Genomic DNA, 19,712 nt, shown 5'->3' on the forward strand with positions numbered 1-19,712 from the left:
AATCATAACAACACATTGCCAGTAGCGAATTCAGCCAATTTAAAGACGCAGGCGCACACTTCTAAAGCTCTTTGAAGAACATTATCACACCTTTATTCTTATTCTTACCAGCTCGTTCATCTCTTTATCATCTTTGTGTTGACAACCGGACTGTATTTTGAACGTGTGTTACGCTGTGTTGTGCTAATATAGAAGCTAGCCAGTGGCAGCCTGCTCGTCTGTTGACAAGGCTAATAAAAAAGATCGTCTATAAGAGTCATGGCTACTATAGGAACGCTATTTAAGTATCCCCAGTGTCGATTCGAACTGTATCAATTTATATGTCCACATTTGTGTCGAAACTACTTTAAAAATTAAAAATGTAATTTAATTTCTAAATGCAGACACATTAAGCACACAGATAGCAATTTTAACTTTAACATGAGAATACAATGGGAACCAAGAAGTAACAACAGAGTGAGATGTTGTCGTAACCATTGTGTTGTGCTAATATAGACGCTAGCAGTGGCAGCCTGCTCGTCTGTTGACAAGGCTAACAGAAAAGATCGTTTATGAAAGTAATGGCTACTATAGGAACGCTATTTAAGTATTCCCACTGCCGATTCGAACTGTATCAATTTATTTGTACATTTTTGTGCCGAAACTACTTTAAAAATTAAAATTTTAAATGCAGACACATTAAGCAAACACAAGGAAATTTAAACTTTAATATGAGAATACAACGGGAACATGAAGTAACAACAGAGTGAGATGTTATCGTTAAGGGGCAACAGCTCCGCTCAGAAACAACGGAAGCCGAAATGAGTCACAATAACAAAGGTCGGCATTGAAGTGAACACGAAAGAAAAGACACTTTGTTTGGATTTTTAACTACATTATAAACGGACGTTTAATCTACTCAACACTGGAAATGATTAAAACACCATATAAGTGAGTTCACTTTAATAATGGTCGGCGTTAATAATTTGGACGTTATCGAAACATCACAAGACTGAATAATGTCGAAGCCCAGGAATAGGAAGGCGCCGCAGGGCTGTGCTAAGATGCTAATCAGAAGCCGTTGAACATCATTTGAGAATAAACACAGGACTTCAGTGTCAGTGCAAGTCTTTAACTGTCACACTGTAACAATTTCCTCAAGACCAGACGACGTGACTATTTCATTATTATTTGATCCATCTCGTCAGCCAGACTTGGGTTCGATTCCACCCTTCGGCAATTTTTGTGTGGGTTTTCTCCTTGTACTCCAGTTTCCTCCCATATTCCAAAAAACATTCTAGTTTAATTAGCGTCTCCAAATTATCCATAAGTATGAATATTAGTGTGAATTAATTGCATAAAGTGAATGGGAAAAATCTATAAAGTATTTTCCTAGAAAGTGACCATGACATGCTTTATTATCCCATCCCAGATTAGGAATTATTATCCCGATGGGCTGCTAGCGGGGTTGTGGTGAGCCCATTTCAAAACCACACACTGTGCTGTTTACTTGGCCGGTGTTGGTACCCTTCTGGGAATAAGTGGAAAAGCACTATAGTACTAAAAGTACTATGACGTGGTTGGTTTACTTTGAATTGGATGCACAGTGCTGCGAAAAATGTACATGTTTGTCACGCTTAAATGTCTCAGATCAGCAAATAAATTGAAATATTAGTCAATTGTAACAGAAACTGCAGTTTTAAATGACACTTCAGCAAAAAAATCATGGCCCCACATTGAAACATAACAGAGTAAAATGTTATAAAGCTATTTCTAAAGCTTAGGGACTCCAGCAAAACACAGTGAGAGCCATTATCTGCAAACTGCAAACACATGGAACAATGGTGAACCAAATGGTGAGACCAAAATCAAAATAATCCCAAGAGTCGGTCGGCGACGACACATCCGAGAGGTCACAAAAGACCCCACAGGAACATCCAAAGACCTGCAGACCTCACTTTCCTCAGTTAAGGCTAATGTTCATGACTCCACTATAAGAAAGACACTGGACAAAACGGCCTGCATGGCAAAATTCCAAGACCAAAACCATTGCTGAACAAAAAAAACATTAAGGCTGGTCTCAAATTTGTCCAAAAAACATCTTGATGATCTCCAAGACCGTTGGGAAAATACTTGATGAGACAAAAGTCGAACTTTTTGGAAGGTTTGTGTCCCATTACAGCTGGCAGATTTCATAAAAAGAACATCATACTAAGAGTTAAATATGGTGGTGGTAGTGTGATGGTCTGGGGCTTTTTTGCTGCTTCAGGACCAGGAAGACTTGCTGTAATAAAGGAAGGTGTGTGTCCCAAAAGAAAAAGAACATCATACTAAGAGTAAAATATGGTGGTGGTAGTGTGATGGTCTGGGGCCTGTTTTGCTGCTTCAGGACCAGGAAGACTTGCTATAATAAAGGAAGGTGTGTATCCCAAAAGAAGAAGAACATCATAGCAGCAGTAAAATATGGTGGTGGTAGTGTGATGGTCTGGGGCCTGTTTTGCTGCTTCAGGACCAGGAAGACTTGATGTAATAAAGGAAGGTGTGTGTCCCAAAAGAAAAAGAACATCATACTAAGAGTAAAATATGGTGGTGGTAGTGTGATGGTCTGGGCCTGTTTTGCTGCTTCAGGACCAGGAAGACTTGCTGTAATAAAGGAAGGTGTGTGTCCCAAAAGAAAAAGAACATCATAGTAACAGTAACATATGGTGGTGGTAGTGTGATGGTCTGGGCCTGTTTTGCTGCTTCACGACCAGGAAGACTTGCTGTAATAAAGGAAGGTGTGTGTCCCAAAAGAAGAAGAACATCATAGCAACAGTAAAATATGGTGGTGGTAGTGTGATGGTCTGGGGCCTGTTTTGCTGCTTCAGGACCAGGAAGACTTGATGTAATAAAGGAAGGTGTGTGTCCCAAAAGAAAAAGAACAACAAAAAGAGCAACAGTAAAATATGGTGGTGGTAGTGTGATGGTCTGGGGCCTGTTTTGCTGCTTCAGGACCAGGAAGACTTGCTATAATAAATGGAACCATGAACCAATTTGGGTTCTTCAGCAGGACAATGATCCTAAACACACCAACAAGTCCACATCTGAATGGCTGAAGAAAAACCAAATGAAGACTTTGTAGTGACCTAGTCCAAGTCCTGAATCCTGAATCCTACTGAGCTGGCCTCCAAAGTAGCTGAATGACAACAATTCTGCTAAGATGAGTAGGCCAACAAGAGACTCATTGCAAGTTATCACAAACGCTTGATTGCAGTTGTTACTGCTAAGTGTGGACCAACCAGGTATTAGCTTTAGGGGGTTATTCACCAAAACTTGAAATTATTGTTATTTATTCTAAATTATTTAAATTATTTGTACAAATTACAGTTTACGCTGTACACTGTTCATATTTTATGTAATCTATTTATTCTCTACATTATTTATTATTTATTATTTATTATTTATTATTTATTATTTATTATTTATTATTTATTATTTATTATTTATTATTTATTATTTATTATTTATTATTTAGGACCAGCCTTAAAGGGCCATCGTTAAAGGGCCAGCAATTATTTATTATTTATTATTTATTATTTATTATTTATTATTTATTATTTATTATTTATTATTTATTATTTATTATTTATTATTTATTATTTATTATTTATTATTTATTATTTATTATTTATTATTTATTATTAAGGCCCAGCCTTAAAGGGCCAGCCTTAAAGGGCCATGCTTAAAGAGTTAGCCTTAAAGCTCCAGCCTTAAAGGGCCATCTTTAAAGGGCCAGCCTTAAAGGGCCATCCTTAAAGAGTTAGCCTTAAAGCTTTATTTATTATTTATTATTTATTATTTATTATTTATTATTTATTATTTATTATTTATTATTTATTATTTATTATTTATTATTTATTATGTATTATTTATTATTTATTATTTATTATTTATTATTTATTATTACACGGGAGCCAGGCAACGACATTTCATCGGCAATTTCACTGCTGTGTTATTGCGCAATGACAATAAAGAAAGTCTATGTCTATTTTTTTCTTCCCTTCATAATAAATTCATAATTCAAAAACTGCATTTTGTGTTCTGTTGTGTTGTCATTGACTAATATTTACATTTGTCGCATGATTTTATTTTTTTTATTTTATTTTATTTTTTTTGTCGCATGATTTTAAATGCGACAAACCTGCATTGAAATCAAGAAAGGGGCAACACGTTCACATCACTGTGTGGACCATTTTTGAATCAATCATATTGAGTGCAATAAAGTTATAATAATTTTAAAAAATCCACAAATTTGCTTTGAAAAGATGTTATCTTCAAGTTTTAATCAGCTCTTTCACTTTAATGCTTGTTTGCAATAAATCTCATAAAGTCATAAAATGTTTCTGTCTCACACACATTTCTTCTTTTAATAAATGATAAAGTAAACTGATCCATGGCTAAAAAAAGTGAATTTTATTTATTCATATACAGAATAATAACTATAATCACATTCAATGGTTTAAAGGCAAAGGAGGAAGAGATAGAAAACCACTAAAACAGTAAAGAAGTAAAGAGAAAAGGTGCATTCAAGGACGTCGGATGAAAAAAAACATTATCAGTATCAGCATAAACATCACATATTTATCAATTATGAGCCACTTTTTTATGAATAACATGAAAAAAAATTGCTTTTTTTTGGCTAAAAATCAATAAAAATCCATTCTATTGTTATAAAATGAGATGACATATTTGTAATATATAAAATGATACATTAAATATATATATTCATATGTCGTGTAAGAGTATTTTGACCAAAAATCAGTCAAAATATTTCATTTTGGAAATTAAAAAAAAAATAAAGGCAATGAAAAAAAAAGAAAAAAAAATGAAGGCAATATTGTCATTTTTTTAAATTAAAAAAAAAACCGCTTCCCTACTTGACATAGAGCATTTCCTTCCGTGTGGCGTACATGGAGCTGAGCGAAAACACGGCGTCGGTGAGAGCGGTCGGCAAGTACGGGTAAAGCTGGAAGAAAACCCGATCCTTAGCCGAAACCACCATGTATCTACGACGGGGGGAGGGTGCGGTGATGGCGTGCAGCATGGCGTTGATGACCTTGTCGGCGTTGGTGAAGCCCGTCCTGCACGTGGAGACAAAGTACTCGATGGCTAGCTTGATGTAGTCCTGGCTGAACGTTTGCTTGCGTTCCTCGTCGAACTTCAACCAGATATCTGACACGGTCTTCATTTTCACGATGTTGGTGGCTTGGCCGAAGTTGCCAGGTTGGATGATGCTGACCTGGAAGCATCATCATTTTTATTATGTAAGTAAAAATAATGATTGATTGGTCTTATGTAAAGACCCTAAGCCAGGGGTCTCAAACTCAATTTACTTGGGGGCCACTGGAGCTCGGGTCTGGGTGAGACTGGGACGCATCAGGTTTTCCAAAAAAAAACAAAACAAAAAAACCCATTTATTAAAAACAATTTTTTTTAAATTTCGCTTTGGTTCCAATTTTCTACACTAATTTTAATTTTAATTTACAAATTAAAATTAAAAATTTTAATTTGTAATTTAATCGACAAGAACATTTTTTTACTTTTTATTTTTGACACTAATTTTAATTTTAATTTTAATTTTAATTTTAATTTTAATTTTAATTTTAATTTTAATTTTAATTTTAATTTTAATTTTAATTTTAATTTTAATTTTAATTTTAATTTGAAATTACAAATTTTAATTTGTAATTTAATCTACAAGAACTTTTTTTTACTTTTTATTTTTCTACACTAATTTTAATTTTACTTTTAATTTTAATAATACTAAATAATAATTTTTTTTTTTAATTTAAATTTAAATATTATTTACAACATATTGCGCAACTGCAGGGTCTTGAGACACATGCTAACTCGCAAACTCGAGAGCTAGCGACCTAAACGGTAGCCTTCAAGTTATTTCCTTTCAACTTAAATAGCCAAAAACTTACCACTTCCACACGGATAGGGAGGATAACTATTAACAGTTATTTAACCTTTAACATGAACATGAATCAAACGTAATAATTTTTTCTGGGTACATGATACCATACAGCATCCATATCAAACTTGCGCGGGGGGGCGCACTAACATTAAACTTTCATATCAAGGCGGGGGCCTCAAACTAGTGTCCTGCGGGCCACATTTGGTCCACGGGACGCATGTTTGAGACCCCTGCCCTAAGCCATTTCCACTCATCCTCTCCACAGACACACACTTGTCATGCTCCATTTGTAACCCTCCGCCCCCCCGAGCGAGACTGACGGCGACGCGGCGGCCAACTTTTACCTTGACGCCAAAGCTGGCCATTTCCACCCGCAAGCAGTCGGCGAAGGCTTCCTGTCCACGCTTGGAGACGCTATAACTTCCCATGTTCAGGCAGTTGAAGAAAGAAAAGATGCTCGACACGAAAACCACTCGACCTGAGGAGGTCAGTGGGGGGGGGTCAGTGACAAAGAACACGAAGGTGACATCATCCGCATTACCTTTAGCGGCCCGCACCAACGGCAGAAAAGCCAAAGTGGTCCTGATGCAGCCAAACAGGTTGATGTCCACCATGCGGCGGAAGTCCTCGATCGTGTTCCACTCGATCTCCGCCCAGTCGGAAATTCCAGCGTTGTTCACCACAGCCCACAGACCTGCAAGCAAAACAACAATAATTATAATAATAACCATAAAAGCAATCTTCACTCGCTAAATGTACTGCAAAAAAGGTCAGTAAGGATAATTCATAATGCCGCCTACAGAGAACATACTAACTCCTTATTTCTAAAATCACAAATACTTCAACTTGCTGATATAGTTCATCTTCAAACAGAAGAAGAACTACATTTGAAACACTTATATGCTAGGACTACGTTAGCGTTAGCATAGCATTTCAGTATGTGGAATCAAACTATGGAATGGATTGAGTAAGGAAGTCAAACAATGCACAACGATGAGCCAATTCAAGAAACAATACAAGCAGTTGATGTTTGCTAAATACAAGGATGAAGAGTAAAAATAAAATAAAATAAAATATTAGGAAGTGAACAAATGTAACAGTTACTGATTGTAAAAGTACCAGATGGAGGGGTGGGATTTATAAAAAAAAAAAATAACATAAAAATAATAAAAATAATAAAATGTGAGTCTTGAACCAGTCATGATGTGCTATATATATCAGTGATATATATATAGATATCATATATCATGAGGAAAAAGCGGTAGAAAATGAATGAATGAATTCAAGAAACAATACAAGCAGTTGATGTTTGCTAAATACAAGGATGAAGAGTAAAAAATAAAATAAAATAAAATAAAATAAAATAAATTAAATAAATGAAATGAAATGAAATGAAATGAAATGAAATTAAATTAAAAATAAATAAATATTAGGAAGTGAACAAATGTAACAGTTACTGATTGTAAAAGTATCAGATGTAGGGGTAGGATTTATAATAAAATAAAATAAAATAAAATAAAATAAAATAAAATAAAATAAAATGTGAGTCTTGAACCAGTCATGATGTGCTATATATATCACTGATATATATAGATATCATATATCATGAGGAAAAAGCGGTAGAAAATGAATGAAAATAAAATAAAATAAGCCAATTCAAGAAACATTACAAGCAGTTGATGTTTGCTAAATACAAGGATGAAGAGTAAAAAATAAAATAAAATAAAATAAAATAAAATAAATTAAAATAAAATAAATATTAGGAAGTGAACAAATGTAACAGTTACTGATTGTAAAAGTATCAGATGTAGGGGTAGGATTCATGATAAAATAAAATAAAATAAAATAAAATAAAATAAAATAAAATAAAATAAAATAAAATAAAATAAAATAAAATAAAATAAAATAAAATAAAATAAAATAAATATTAGGCAGTGAACAAATGTAATAGTTACTGATTGTAAAAGTATCAGATGTAGGGGTAGGATTTATAATAAAATAAAATAAAATAAAATAAAATAAAATAAAATAAAATAAAATAAAATAAAATAAAATAAAATAAAATAAAATAAAATAAAATAAAATAAAATAAAATAAAATAAAATAAATATTAGGCAGTGAACAAATGTAATAGTTACTGATTGTAAAAGTATCAGATGTAGGGGTAGGATTTATAATAAAATAAAATAAAATAAAATAAAATAAAATAAAATAAAATAAAATTTAATAAGCTTCGCTTCTTCCTACTCCTTTTGGACATGTGGAACTGGGAACTGATTATGGGATGCATTCAATTGTAATCTGATGCATGTTCAAATGAAATCAAACCATTACCTTTCTCCGGCAGGTTCTCCTGAACGGTGGCCTTGGCCTGCCGCACGTCCGCATCACGGGTGACGTCCAGCTTGAGGAGCTTCAAACGATGTGAGCTCTGTTTGGCCAGGTTCTGGGCGCCGGTCCCCTGCGGAAACAAACAACCGGCAAAAACCACAAAGCCCTTGTGGTCCAAGCATCGAGCCAGCTCGTATCCGAAGCCGCTGTCGCAGCCTGTGATGAGCACGGCCCAGCCGAGGCCGTCCACCGGGGCGCTCCGGCGCCTTGAGAACACCTTGGTGAAAATAAGGAGCAGGAAAGCCAAGCCGGGGACGATACAGAGGAACTGGAAGGTCGTCGAGGTGGCGTTCATGTTTGCTGAGGTTTCTCCGCATCTGCTTGCCCCCCCTCCCCGTTGACGGCTCTTTATAAGACCAAAGCGTGAGGCGATTTGTTCAGGTTTGCATGTGACGATAAATTTAAACACATTCCTTTTCTCTGCCTTTTGCCTTTTTCCGACAATATCAGATTTTTGGAAGCGGTTTATTTGTCCGGAATTGATCCGGGAATATAGCACCCGATGCGTTGCTGGATAACACCCCGGGCCTTTTTTACGCAACTGCTTCAATAAGTTCCATACATTCATCATTCATCTCTACAAAATGTATTTTTTGTTGCATGTGTGGGGGTATGGAACACATCAATCCGATCCACATTATTCCCTACATGGAAAAAATGGATTGGGATTTCATGTAATGGGTGTCAAATAATAATTAGTTCCGGACCCGACTGTAATAAGTCCATTTCCATGAAGTCCGATTCCGTATTTATGAAGGCAATATTGTCATAATTAGACCAAAACCTCTTTATGACCTTCTAAATATGGCTTTACCATTAGAGACAACACTATAGCACCCCTATGGCCACATTGGCACACAATAAAGTACACAAAATAACAGGAAATAACACATTAAGAGGCTACATGGTGGTGAGTGGTTAGCACACAGCTCATAGCTAGGTGACCCGAGTTCGATTCCACCCTCAGGTCATGATCGGGATTCCGTATTTATGAAGGCAATATTGTCATAATTCGACCAAAACCTGTTTATTAACTTCTAAATATGGTTTTACCATTAGAGACAACCCTGTAGCACCCCTACATCCACATTGACACACAATAAAGTACACAAAATAACAGGAAATAAGACATTAAGAGGCTACATGGTGGTGAGTGGTTAGCACACAGCTCATAGCTAAGAGACCCGAGTTCGATTCCACCCTCAGGTCTTGATCGGGATTCCGTATTTATGAAGGCAATATTGTCATAATTAGACCAAAACCTCTTTATAACCTTCTAAATATGGTTTTATTATTAGAGACAACCCTGTAGCACCCCTATAGCCACATTGGCACACAATAAAGTACACAAAGTAACAGGAAATAAGACATTAAAAGGTTGCGTGGTGGCGAGTGGTTAGCACACAGCTCATAGCTAGGTGACCCGAGTTCGATTCCACCCTCAGGTCTTGATCGGGATTCCGTATTTATGAAGGCAATATTGTCATAATTAGACCAAAACCTCTTTATGACCTTCTAAATTTCCTTCTAGACCTTCTAGAGACAACACTATAGCACCCCTACATCCACATTGACACACAATAAAGTACACAAAATAACAGGAAATAACACATTAACAGGCTGCATGGTGGTGAGTGGTTAGCACACAGCTCATAGCTAAGAGACCCAAGTTCGATTCCACCCTCAGGTCTTGATCGGGATTCCGTATTTATGAAGGCAATATTGTCATAAATTAGACCAAAACCTCTTTATGACCTTCTAAATATGGTTTTATTATTAGAGACAACCCTGTAGCACCCCTATGGCCACATTGACACACAATAAAGTACACAAAATAACAGGAAATAACACATTAAGAGGCTACATGGTGGTGAGTGGTTAGCACACAGCTCATAGCTAGGTGACCCGAGTTCGATTCCACCCTCAGGTCTTGATCGGGATTCGGTATTTATGAAGGCAATATTGTCATAATTAGACCAAAACCTGTTTATGACCTTCTAAATATGGCTTTACCATTAGAGACAACCATGTAGCACCCCTACATCCACATTGACACACAATAAAGTACACAAAATAACAGGAAATAACACATTAAGAGGCTACATGGTGGTGAGTGGTTAGCACACAGCTCATAGCTAAGAGACCGGAGTTCGATTCCACTCTCGGGTCTTAAGGGGGATTCCATATTTATGAAGGCAATATTGTCATAATTAGACCAAAACCTGTTTATGACCTTCTAAATATGGCTTTACCATTAGAGACAACCATGTAGCACCCCTACATCCACATTGACACACAATAAAGTACACAAAATAACAGGAAATAACACATTAAGAGGCTACATGGTGGTGAGTGGTTAGCACACAGCTCATAGCTAAGAGACCGGAGTTCGATTCCACTCTCGGGTCTTAATAATAAAAAAGTTTTATTAAAAAATGCATTTTGTTTTTGTTTTGTTATTTTAATAAAGTTGTGAATATTAAACAGCCAAAAAATATGCATATTCTTGAAGAAAAATAGAACGTATTTAACCACAAAACAAGCATGATTTATTAATTCATGTATTTTAGAAAAAACGTGACAAAAAAAAAGAAAATCAAACCAGGATGACTAATTAATCACATCATATTTAATGTGTTAATCTCAGTTTTAATCTCTAATGTCAGTTTTTGTTTGCGGGTTGCCTTTTTATAAATTAGTTTAAAAAAAAAAACATGACAAAAAAAAAATGAAACCACAATGTGAAAAAGGGATGACTAATTAATAACATCATATTTACTTTACTTTATTGACTTTACTTTTTTACTTTAATTAACCGGAGTAAACAAGGGACTACAGAGAGGCAATGCAGGATGTATTATGTAGCCCAGTGATTCCCAAAATGAGGGCCGCGGCCCCCTGGTGGTACTGCAGGTGGGCCATGAGAGGTCATTAAAAATATGATTAATTTTTGCTAATATTATTTTATTATTAAATTATTTTATTGTAAAATATTTATTGCACAATTTAAAAAAATATTGGAACGTAGCTCTCTGGTCATCATGCCAGTCTTGAATGCAGTTATAATAATAATAATTATATAATCATAATAAGGATTATTATTATTCATTCATTCATTTTCTACCGCTTTGATTTTATTATTATTATTATTATTATTATTATTCATAATAAACTTTACAAACAACTCAGGGCCCACTTGAAAATCAAAAAAATGTCTGTGGCCCACCTTTGTCCTATAAACAGTACATAGACAAAATGCAAATAATAATAATAACTATTATTATTTTTATTATTTAACAATAATAATAATAATAATAATAATAATAATAATAATAATAATAATTATTATTATTATTATGATCAACTCAACTCAGGGCCCACTTGAAAATCGCAAAAAATGTCTGTGGCCCACCTTTGTCCTATAAACAGTACATAGACAAAATGCAAATAATAATAATAATAATAACTATTATTATTTAATAATAACAATAATAACTATTATTATTATTATCATTTAATAATAACAATAATAATAATAATTATTATCAACTCAACTCAAGGCCCACTTGAAAATAAAAAAAATGTCTGTGGCCCATCTTTGTCCTATAAACAGTACATAGAAAAAATGCAAATAATAATAATAACAATAACTATTATTATTATGTAATAATAATAACAATAATAATAATAATTATTATTATTATCAACTCAACTCAGGGCCCACTTGAAAAAAAAAATGTCTGCGTGTGGCCCACCTTTGTCCTATAAACAGTACATAGACAAAATGCAAATAATAATAATAATAATAATAATAATAATAATAATAATAATAATAATAATAATAATAATAATAATAATAACTATTATTATTATTATTATTATTTAATAATAATAATAACAATAATAATAATAATTATTATTATTATCAGCTCAACTCAGGGCCCACTTAAAAATCGAAAAAATGTCTGTGGCCCACCTTTGTCCTATAAACAGTACATAGACAAAATGCAAATAATAATAATAATAATAATAATAATAATAATAATAATAACTATTATTATTATTATTATTTAATAATAATAACAATAATAATAATAATAATTATTATTATTATTAACTCAACTCAATAATAATAATAAAAAATAAAAACTATTATTATTGTTATTATTTAATAACAATAATAACTATTATATTATTATTATTTAATAATAACAATAGTTGTCATATAAACAGTAGATAGACAAAATGCAAATAATACTAATAATACTAACTATTGTTATTATTATTTAATAATAATAATAATGATACTAATAATAATAATAATAATAATAATAACAACAATAATAATAATTATTATTATTATGAATATTAATATTATATTATATTGTTATTATTATATTATATTATAATATTATTATTAATATTATTATTATTAATAATAATAATCATTATTATTGTTATTATTATTACAATAATTAATAATTATTATATAATAAACTAATGAATATTGGGAACCCCTGCTGTACCCTAATGTCCAAAAATCCATATATGGAACATATCAAATGCTTTATGGGATTCAACTTTTCATCATTAAAAAGAAATGACGCAAATGGCTAAAAAAAGGCGTCATGTCCTCACCGTCCTGTTTTGTTTATTGTGCTATGATGAAAGCCATTCCATCTTTCCTCCAGCAAGGAATCAAAGCCACGTTTGATAAGACGATGAACATTTCACTCCCTCTCCCCCTTGTGACAAACGACCAAGACTTTTTGGAAAATGTTGTTGATTGTGTATAGAAAAGGTTATGAAAGAGGAACCTGGTCTACAGTCAGGATATATAATTATTCTGAGAAAACCAATGCCTGGCGGGCATCAAACCTCATCAGAGTTGGTCTAATTGATTTCATGCATTTGGGTGTTTTTCTCCTGAAAGGAACGTCACCGGATGAAAAGTTATTTCATATCATTATTGGGATAAGGTGATATTTATTTAAGGATCACATTTCATTATCATTCTCTTCCCTTTCCCACCTATTAACTCCTACTATTAACAGCTATTAACTCCTACTATTAACAGCTACTCACTCCTACTATTAACAGCTACTAACTCCTACTATTAACAGCTACTAACTCCTACTATTAACAGCTACTAACGCCTACTATTAACAGCTACTAACGCCTACTATTAACAGCTACTAACGCCTACTATTAACAGCTACTAACGCCTACTATTAACAGCTACTAACTCCTACTATTAACAGCTACTAACTCCTACTATTAACAGCTACTAACGCCTACTATTAACAGCTACTAACGCCTACTATTAACAGCTACTAACTCCTACTATTAACAGCTACCAACTCCTACTATTAACAGCTACCAACTCCTACTATTAACAGCTACAAACTCCTACTATTAACAGCTACTAACTCCTACTATTAACAGCTACTAACTCCTACTATTAACAGCTATTAAACTTTGTTGGGAACTGACAGGTTGCTGAATTTATTATTATTACATTATTATTATTATTATTATTATTATTATTATTATTATTATTATTATTATTATTATTATTATTATTATTATTATTATTATTATTTATTATTATTATTATAGTAAAGCCTCCTTTATCACTAATAATTGGTTCCGGACCCGACTGTAGTAAGTCCATTTCCATGAAGTCGGATTCCGTATTTATGAAGGCAATATTGTCATAATTAGACCAAAACCTGTTTATGACCTTCTAAATATGGTTTTACCATTAGAGACAACACTATAGCACCCCTATGGCCACATTGACACACAATAAAGTACACAAAATAACAGGAAATAACACATTAAGAGGCTACATGGTGGTGAGTGGTTAGCACACAGCTCATAGCTAGAAGACCCAAGTTCGATTCCACTCTCGGGTCTTAAGGGGGATTCCGTATTTATGAAGGCAATATTGTCATAATTAGACCAAAACCTGTTTTTGACCTTCTAAATATGGTTTTACCATTAGAGACAACCCTGTAGCACCCCTACATCCACATTGACACACAACAGAGTACACAAAATAACAGGAAATAAGAAATATAGGGGTGTTATTTCATGTCTAGAGGACTCTAATAATGTTAAAAAGTGTATTTGGAAGATGGAACAACAGTTTTCTGTCTTCTATGTTGTATTTTCTCTTATTATGTGTACTATATTGGGTAATAGAAGTGTAAAGTTGACTATAGGGGTGTTAGTTCACGTCTAGAGGACTCTAATAATGTTAAAAGAAAGTGTATTTGGAAGATGGAACAAAGGTTTTCTGTCTTCTATGTCTTATTTTCTCCTATTATGTGTACTATGTTGGGTAATAAAAATGTAAAGTTGACTATAGGGGTGTTATTTCACGTCTAGAGGACTCTAATAATGTTAAAAAAAGTGTATTTGGAAGATGGAACAACAATTTTCTGTCTTCTATGTTGTATTTTCTCTTATTATGTGTACTATATTGGGTAATAGAAGTGTAAGGTTGACTATAGGGGTGTTAGTTCACGTCTAGAGGACTCTAATAATGTTTAAAAAAGTGTATTTGGAAGAAGGGACAACGATTTTCTGTCTTCTATGTCTTATTTTCTCTTATTATGTGTACTATATTGGGTAATAGAAGTGCAAAGGTGACTATAGGGGTGTTATTTCATGTCTAGAGGACTCTAATAATGTTAAAAAAGTGTATTTGGAAGATGGAACAACAATTTTCTGTCTTCTATGTTGTATTTTCTCTTATTATGTGTACTATATTGGGTAATAGAAGTGTAAGGTTGACTATAGGGTTGTTATTTCACGTCTAGAGGACTCTAATAATGTTAAAAAAAGTGTATTTGGAAGAAGGGACAACGATTTTCTGTCTTCTATGTCTTATTTTCTCTTATTATGTGTACTATATTGGGTAATAGAAGTGCAAAGGTGACTATAGGGGTGTTATTTCATGTCTAGAGGACTCTAATAATGTTAAAAAAGTGTATTTGGAAGATGGAACAACAGTTTTGTGTCTTCTATGTCATATTTTCTCTTATTATGTGTACTATATTAGGTAATAGAAGTGCAAAGGTGACTATAGGGGTGTTATTTCATGTCTAGAGGACTCTAATAATGTTAAAAAAAAGTGTATTTGGAAGATGGAACAAAGGTTTTCTGTCTTCTATGTCTTATTTTCTCTTATTATGTGTACCATATTGGGTAATAGAAGTGCAAAGGTGACTATAGGGGTGTTATTTTATATCTAGAGGACTCTAATAATGTTAAAAAAAGTGTATTTGGAAGATGGAACAAAGGTGTTCTGTCTTCTATGTCGTATTTTCTCTTATTATGTGTACCATATTGGGTAATAGAAGTGCAAAGGTGACTATAGGGGTGTTATTTTATATCTAGAGGACTCTAATAATGTTAAAAAAAGTGTATTTGGAAGATGGAACAAAGGTTTTCTGTCTTCTATGTCTTATTTTCTCCTATTATGTGTACCATATTAGGTAATAGAAGTGTAAAGTTGACTATAGGGGTGTTATTTTATGTCTAGAGGACTCTAATAATGTTAAAAAAAGTGTATTTGGAAGATGGAACCAAGGTTTTCTGTCTTCTATGTCTTATTTTCTCCTATTATGTGTACCATATTAGGTAATAGAAGTGTAAAGTTGACTATAGGGGTGTTACTTTATGTCTAGAGGACTCTAATAATGTTAAAAAAAGTGTATTTGGAAGATGGAACAAAGGTGTTCTGTCTTCTATGTCGTATTTTCTCTTATTATGTGTACCATATTGGGTAATAGAAGTGTAAAGTTGACTATAGGGGTGTTATTTCATGACTAGAGGGCTCTAATAATGTTTAAAAAGGGAATTTGAAGATGGAACAAAGGTTTTCTGTCTTCTATGTCATATTTTCTCTTATTATATGTACCATATTGGGTAATAGAAGTGTAAAGTTGACTATAGGGGTGTTATTTCACATCTAGAGGTCTCTAATCATGTTAAAAAGTGTATTTGGAAGATAAAATGAGACATAAATAAGACATAATATAGGCAGCAAAAACAACGTATTTGATCTTCTCAAATGGTTAATATAAGAACTTTATTGAGCCAACATAGTAGTAATAATTCACATTAGCATAAAATAGCGCCTTTGACTAAAAATAAATAATTTCTAAAAATAACAAATCAAGGCACAAGAGAGACAAATGTAGTCTTATATAAAATATGTAATACATATTGGGGTAGTCAACAAAACAACTGTACTCATTTAAGAGTATTGTTAATGTTATGCTACTATGTTGCACATATTGGTTGATATCGGAAATTGAGAGTTGGAAAATATCAGAAAAAAAAAACAATTTCGGATATCCCTACTATATAGCCATAATATTTGGATTATATGCTTTTGATATAATATGCTTTTTCACCTCGATTATTTCCACTATTATTATTATTTCCACTATTATTCAAAAATAAGGCAGTTATTCTACGTTCAAAAATTCCACGCCGTGGATAATAAATGAAGGACATGAGTGGGCGGAGTGAATATAAATGAAATAATGGCAGCATAATGTCAACACTTATGCTAGGCAGTGTTATTATTAAGGAAACAATCTATGCATCTGCAATGATATACAATGTGAACGTTGTTGGGAATATTCAAATGAGTTGTATGAGTTACGATTCGACGCTTTTACCGTGGAAGCAGCGGGACCGGTTCAGGTTTCCACTTTTCCGTAGGTGCCATCGGGCGGTCGGTAGTGCCTCGGGAAGGCTTTGAGTTGCAGGCAGTTGAAGGCGTATTTTCTGCAGCCCACATTCTTCACGGTGTTCTCGCGGCGGCAGCCTTCGCTGGTGGGACGACAAAGTCAAGGCAAGTCACAAGTCCGTCACTTTAGCACTTTGAGGAAAGGATTGATTTTTTTTTTCTAATTTTATAACCGGCTTTTATGTGTGGGGACGCCAACAGGACGAGTTCCATAGTTCCAAAAACTTAACAAAACTGAACTCCATTACAAAATGTGTCTTTCTACACTTACCTGTTATTATTGGTATTATTTTAAGATGAATTGAAAAAATATTTTTATAGGTTGCCTTCACTTTGGCTGTATTGTCATTATGAATATTGTTATAAATTATTTTGTAATATAATAAAATTTTTATTTTATTTGTGTTATATTTATTATTGTTTATTTATTTATTATGAATAAAAAAACTGTAAAATAAAAAAGAAAAGAAAATATTAGCAAGCTTAAAAAAGCTGTAGTAGTCCACCACAAAAAAAAACATTGATCACCACAGAATACTGATTGATTTATGATTTTTTTTTTTTTAATAAGACACTATAATAAATTTTTTGTAATTTATTTATTTATTTACTATTAATTAAATAGTAAAAGTAGTAAAATAAAAATATATATTTTAAAAACTGGACTGCCACTGAATACTGATTGATTTATAACTTATTTTATATAAAAAAAAACATTATTACAATTTGATTTTTGTTAGATTGACATTTATTTATTTATTTATTTATTATGAATTAAAGAATTTTTGTGAAAAAAATGAATGATTGAATGAATTATTAAAACATTTTAAAAAGTTGTGGCAGGTCAACACAAAAAATGGGTCACTGCAGACCAGTGCTGAATACTGATTGATTCGTGACTTATTTTAGAATAGTTATTTTTTTAATAAATATTTTTTTGTGTTATATTTATATTTTCATTTATTATTTATTTAAAAAAACAGTAGTAAAATGATAGATAGACTTCCGTTATTGTCATTGCACAAAAAAACAGCAGTGAAATTGCCAAAGAAATGTCGTTGCCTGGCTCCCGTATAATACCAGAGACAAAAGACGATAAATAATAATAAATAATAATAATAAATAACAAAAAATAATAATAATAATGCAGAGAATAATATTTAAACATTTTTTTTTAAAAATGGGTCACCACAGACCACTGCTGAATAATGATTGATTTATGATTTTTTTTTAAATTAGACACCATCATAAATTTTTTGTCATTTATTTATTTATTTATTTACTATTAATTAAATAAACCGTAGTAAAATAAAATAATATATTTTAAAAACTGTGGACCGCCACTGAATACTGATTAATTTATGATTTATTTTATAAAAAAAACCATTATTACAATTTGATTTTTGTTAAATTGACATTTATTTATTTATTTATCATGAATTAAATAATTTTTTTTTTAAAAATTGAATGAATGAATGAATTACTAAAACATTTTCAAAAGTTGTGGCACGCCAACACAAAAATATAAATGGGCCGCCACAGATCGCCGCTGAATAATGATTGATTTATGAATTATTTTAGAATTCTTATTTTTTTAAAACATAGATTCATTTTTCTAGACTAATTGACCTCCATAAAAATAACCCTAAATACTTATTCGACACAGTGGCACTGCTAACCCAGAAGAGGACCTTCTCAGCCGATGTTCCCCCTTCTCAGCCGATGAGTTCTTGCGATTCTTCGCAAATAAAGTTGAGCTCATCAGGAAGGAAATAAAGTACTCCCTACCGCCAGACGGGCTTAACATGTCAACCGCCATGATCGCTGCTGGGACTACTTCCAGCCTCTGTCCCACTAGTTTCTCCTACTTTGAGGAAGTATCTCTGGACGAGCTTACAAAACTTGTCAGTACAGCAAAGCAGACAACATGTCTGCTTGACCCGCTTCCTGGGAAACTTGTTAAAGAACTGTTCCCAATTCTAGCCCCCTCACTCTTAAATATATTTAATCTATCACTCTCATCTGGCACTGTGCCTGCAGCTTTCAAGACTGCAGTGATTCGACCCCTGCTGAAGAAACCAACCCTCGACCCCGGGAGTATTTCCCACTATAGGCCGGTGTCTAACCTCCCATTTCTGTCCAAGATCCTTGAAAGAATTGTAGCACAACAGCTCAATGACCACATGGCTTTGGGTGATCTTTTTGAACCTTTTCAGTCTGGTTTCAGGAGAAACCATTCCACTGAATCAGCCCTTGCAAAAGTGACGAATGATCTTCTTCTTTCTATGGACTGTGACACATCTACAATATTGTTATTACTTGATCTCAGTGCTGCTTTCGACACTGTCAATCACTCTATCCTACTGGAACGCCTTCAAACATATATTGGTGTTACTGGTCCGGTACTCTCTTGGTTTAGATCCTACCTTAAGGATCGGACGCATCGTGTCGTTTGTGATGATATGACTTCAGAGTTCTGTGGTGTCACTTGTGGAGTTCCACAAGGTTCAGTGCTCGGCCCTCTTTTGTTTAACATTTACATGTTGCCGCTTGGCGACATCATTCGCAAACATAAGATTAGCTTTCACTCTTATGCTGATGACACTCAGCTAT

General features: G+C 33.1%; 3 protein-coding genes across 8 annotated transcripts in view; all 3 read right to left on the bottom strand.

The window, feature by feature from the left end:
- Positions 1-483, bottom strand: part of als2b (alsin Rho guanine nucleotide exchange factor ALS2 b) — a 29,827-nt gene extending 29,344 nt beyond the window's left edge. For 2 of the 4 annotated variants that reach the window (XM_058052442.1, XM_058052443.1), the window contains exon 1: positions 109-482. The gene's annotated coding sequence lies outside the window, so the exon portion shown is untranslated. Of the gene's footprint in view, positions 1-108 lie in introns of all 4 variants that reach the window. The other 2 variants (XM_058052441.1, XM_058052444.1) reach the window with 2 other exon arrangements.
- Positions 484-4,487: 4,004 nt separating this feature from the next.
- On the bottom strand, positions 4,488-12,112 carry zgc:113142 (uncharacterized protein LOC503524 homolog). Its single transcript, XM_058051465.1, has 4 exons — positions 8,273-12,112; positions 6,480-6,632; positions 6,283-6,416; positions 4,488-5,257 (listed from the first exon to the last, which is right to left on the bottom strand). Exons 1-4 carry the CDS (start codon positions 8,898-8,900, stop codon positions 4,892-4,894), a joined length of 1,281 nt encoding a protein of 426 aa, XP_057907448.1. The 5' UTR covers positions 8,901-12,112; the 3' UTR covers positions 4,488-4,891.
- A 737-nt stretch (positions 12,113-12,849) lies between these two features.
- Positions 12,850-19,712, bottom strand: part of LOC131104194 (inositol polyphosphate-4-phosphatase type I A-like) — a 51,775-nt gene continuing 44,912 nt past the window's right edge. For all 3 annotated transcript variants that reach the window (XM_058051126.1, XM_058051125.1, XM_058051123.1), the window contains one exon: positions 12,850-17,182. In XM_058051126.1, the coding sequence (XP_057907109.1) occupies positions 17,050-17,182 (133 nt within the window). In that variant the 3' untranslated portion in view covers positions 12,850-17,049. The remainder of the gene's footprint in view (positions 17,183-19,712) is intronic.

This window comes from Doryrhamphus excisus, chromosome 16 (assembly GCF_030265055.1).
Source record: "Doryrhamphus excisus isolate RoL2022-K1 chromosome 16, RoL_Dexc_1.0, whole genome shotgun sequence".
Lineage (NCBI taxonomy): Eukaryota > Metazoa > Chordata > Actinopteri > Syngnathiformes > Syngnathidae > Doryrhamphus > Doryrhamphus excisus.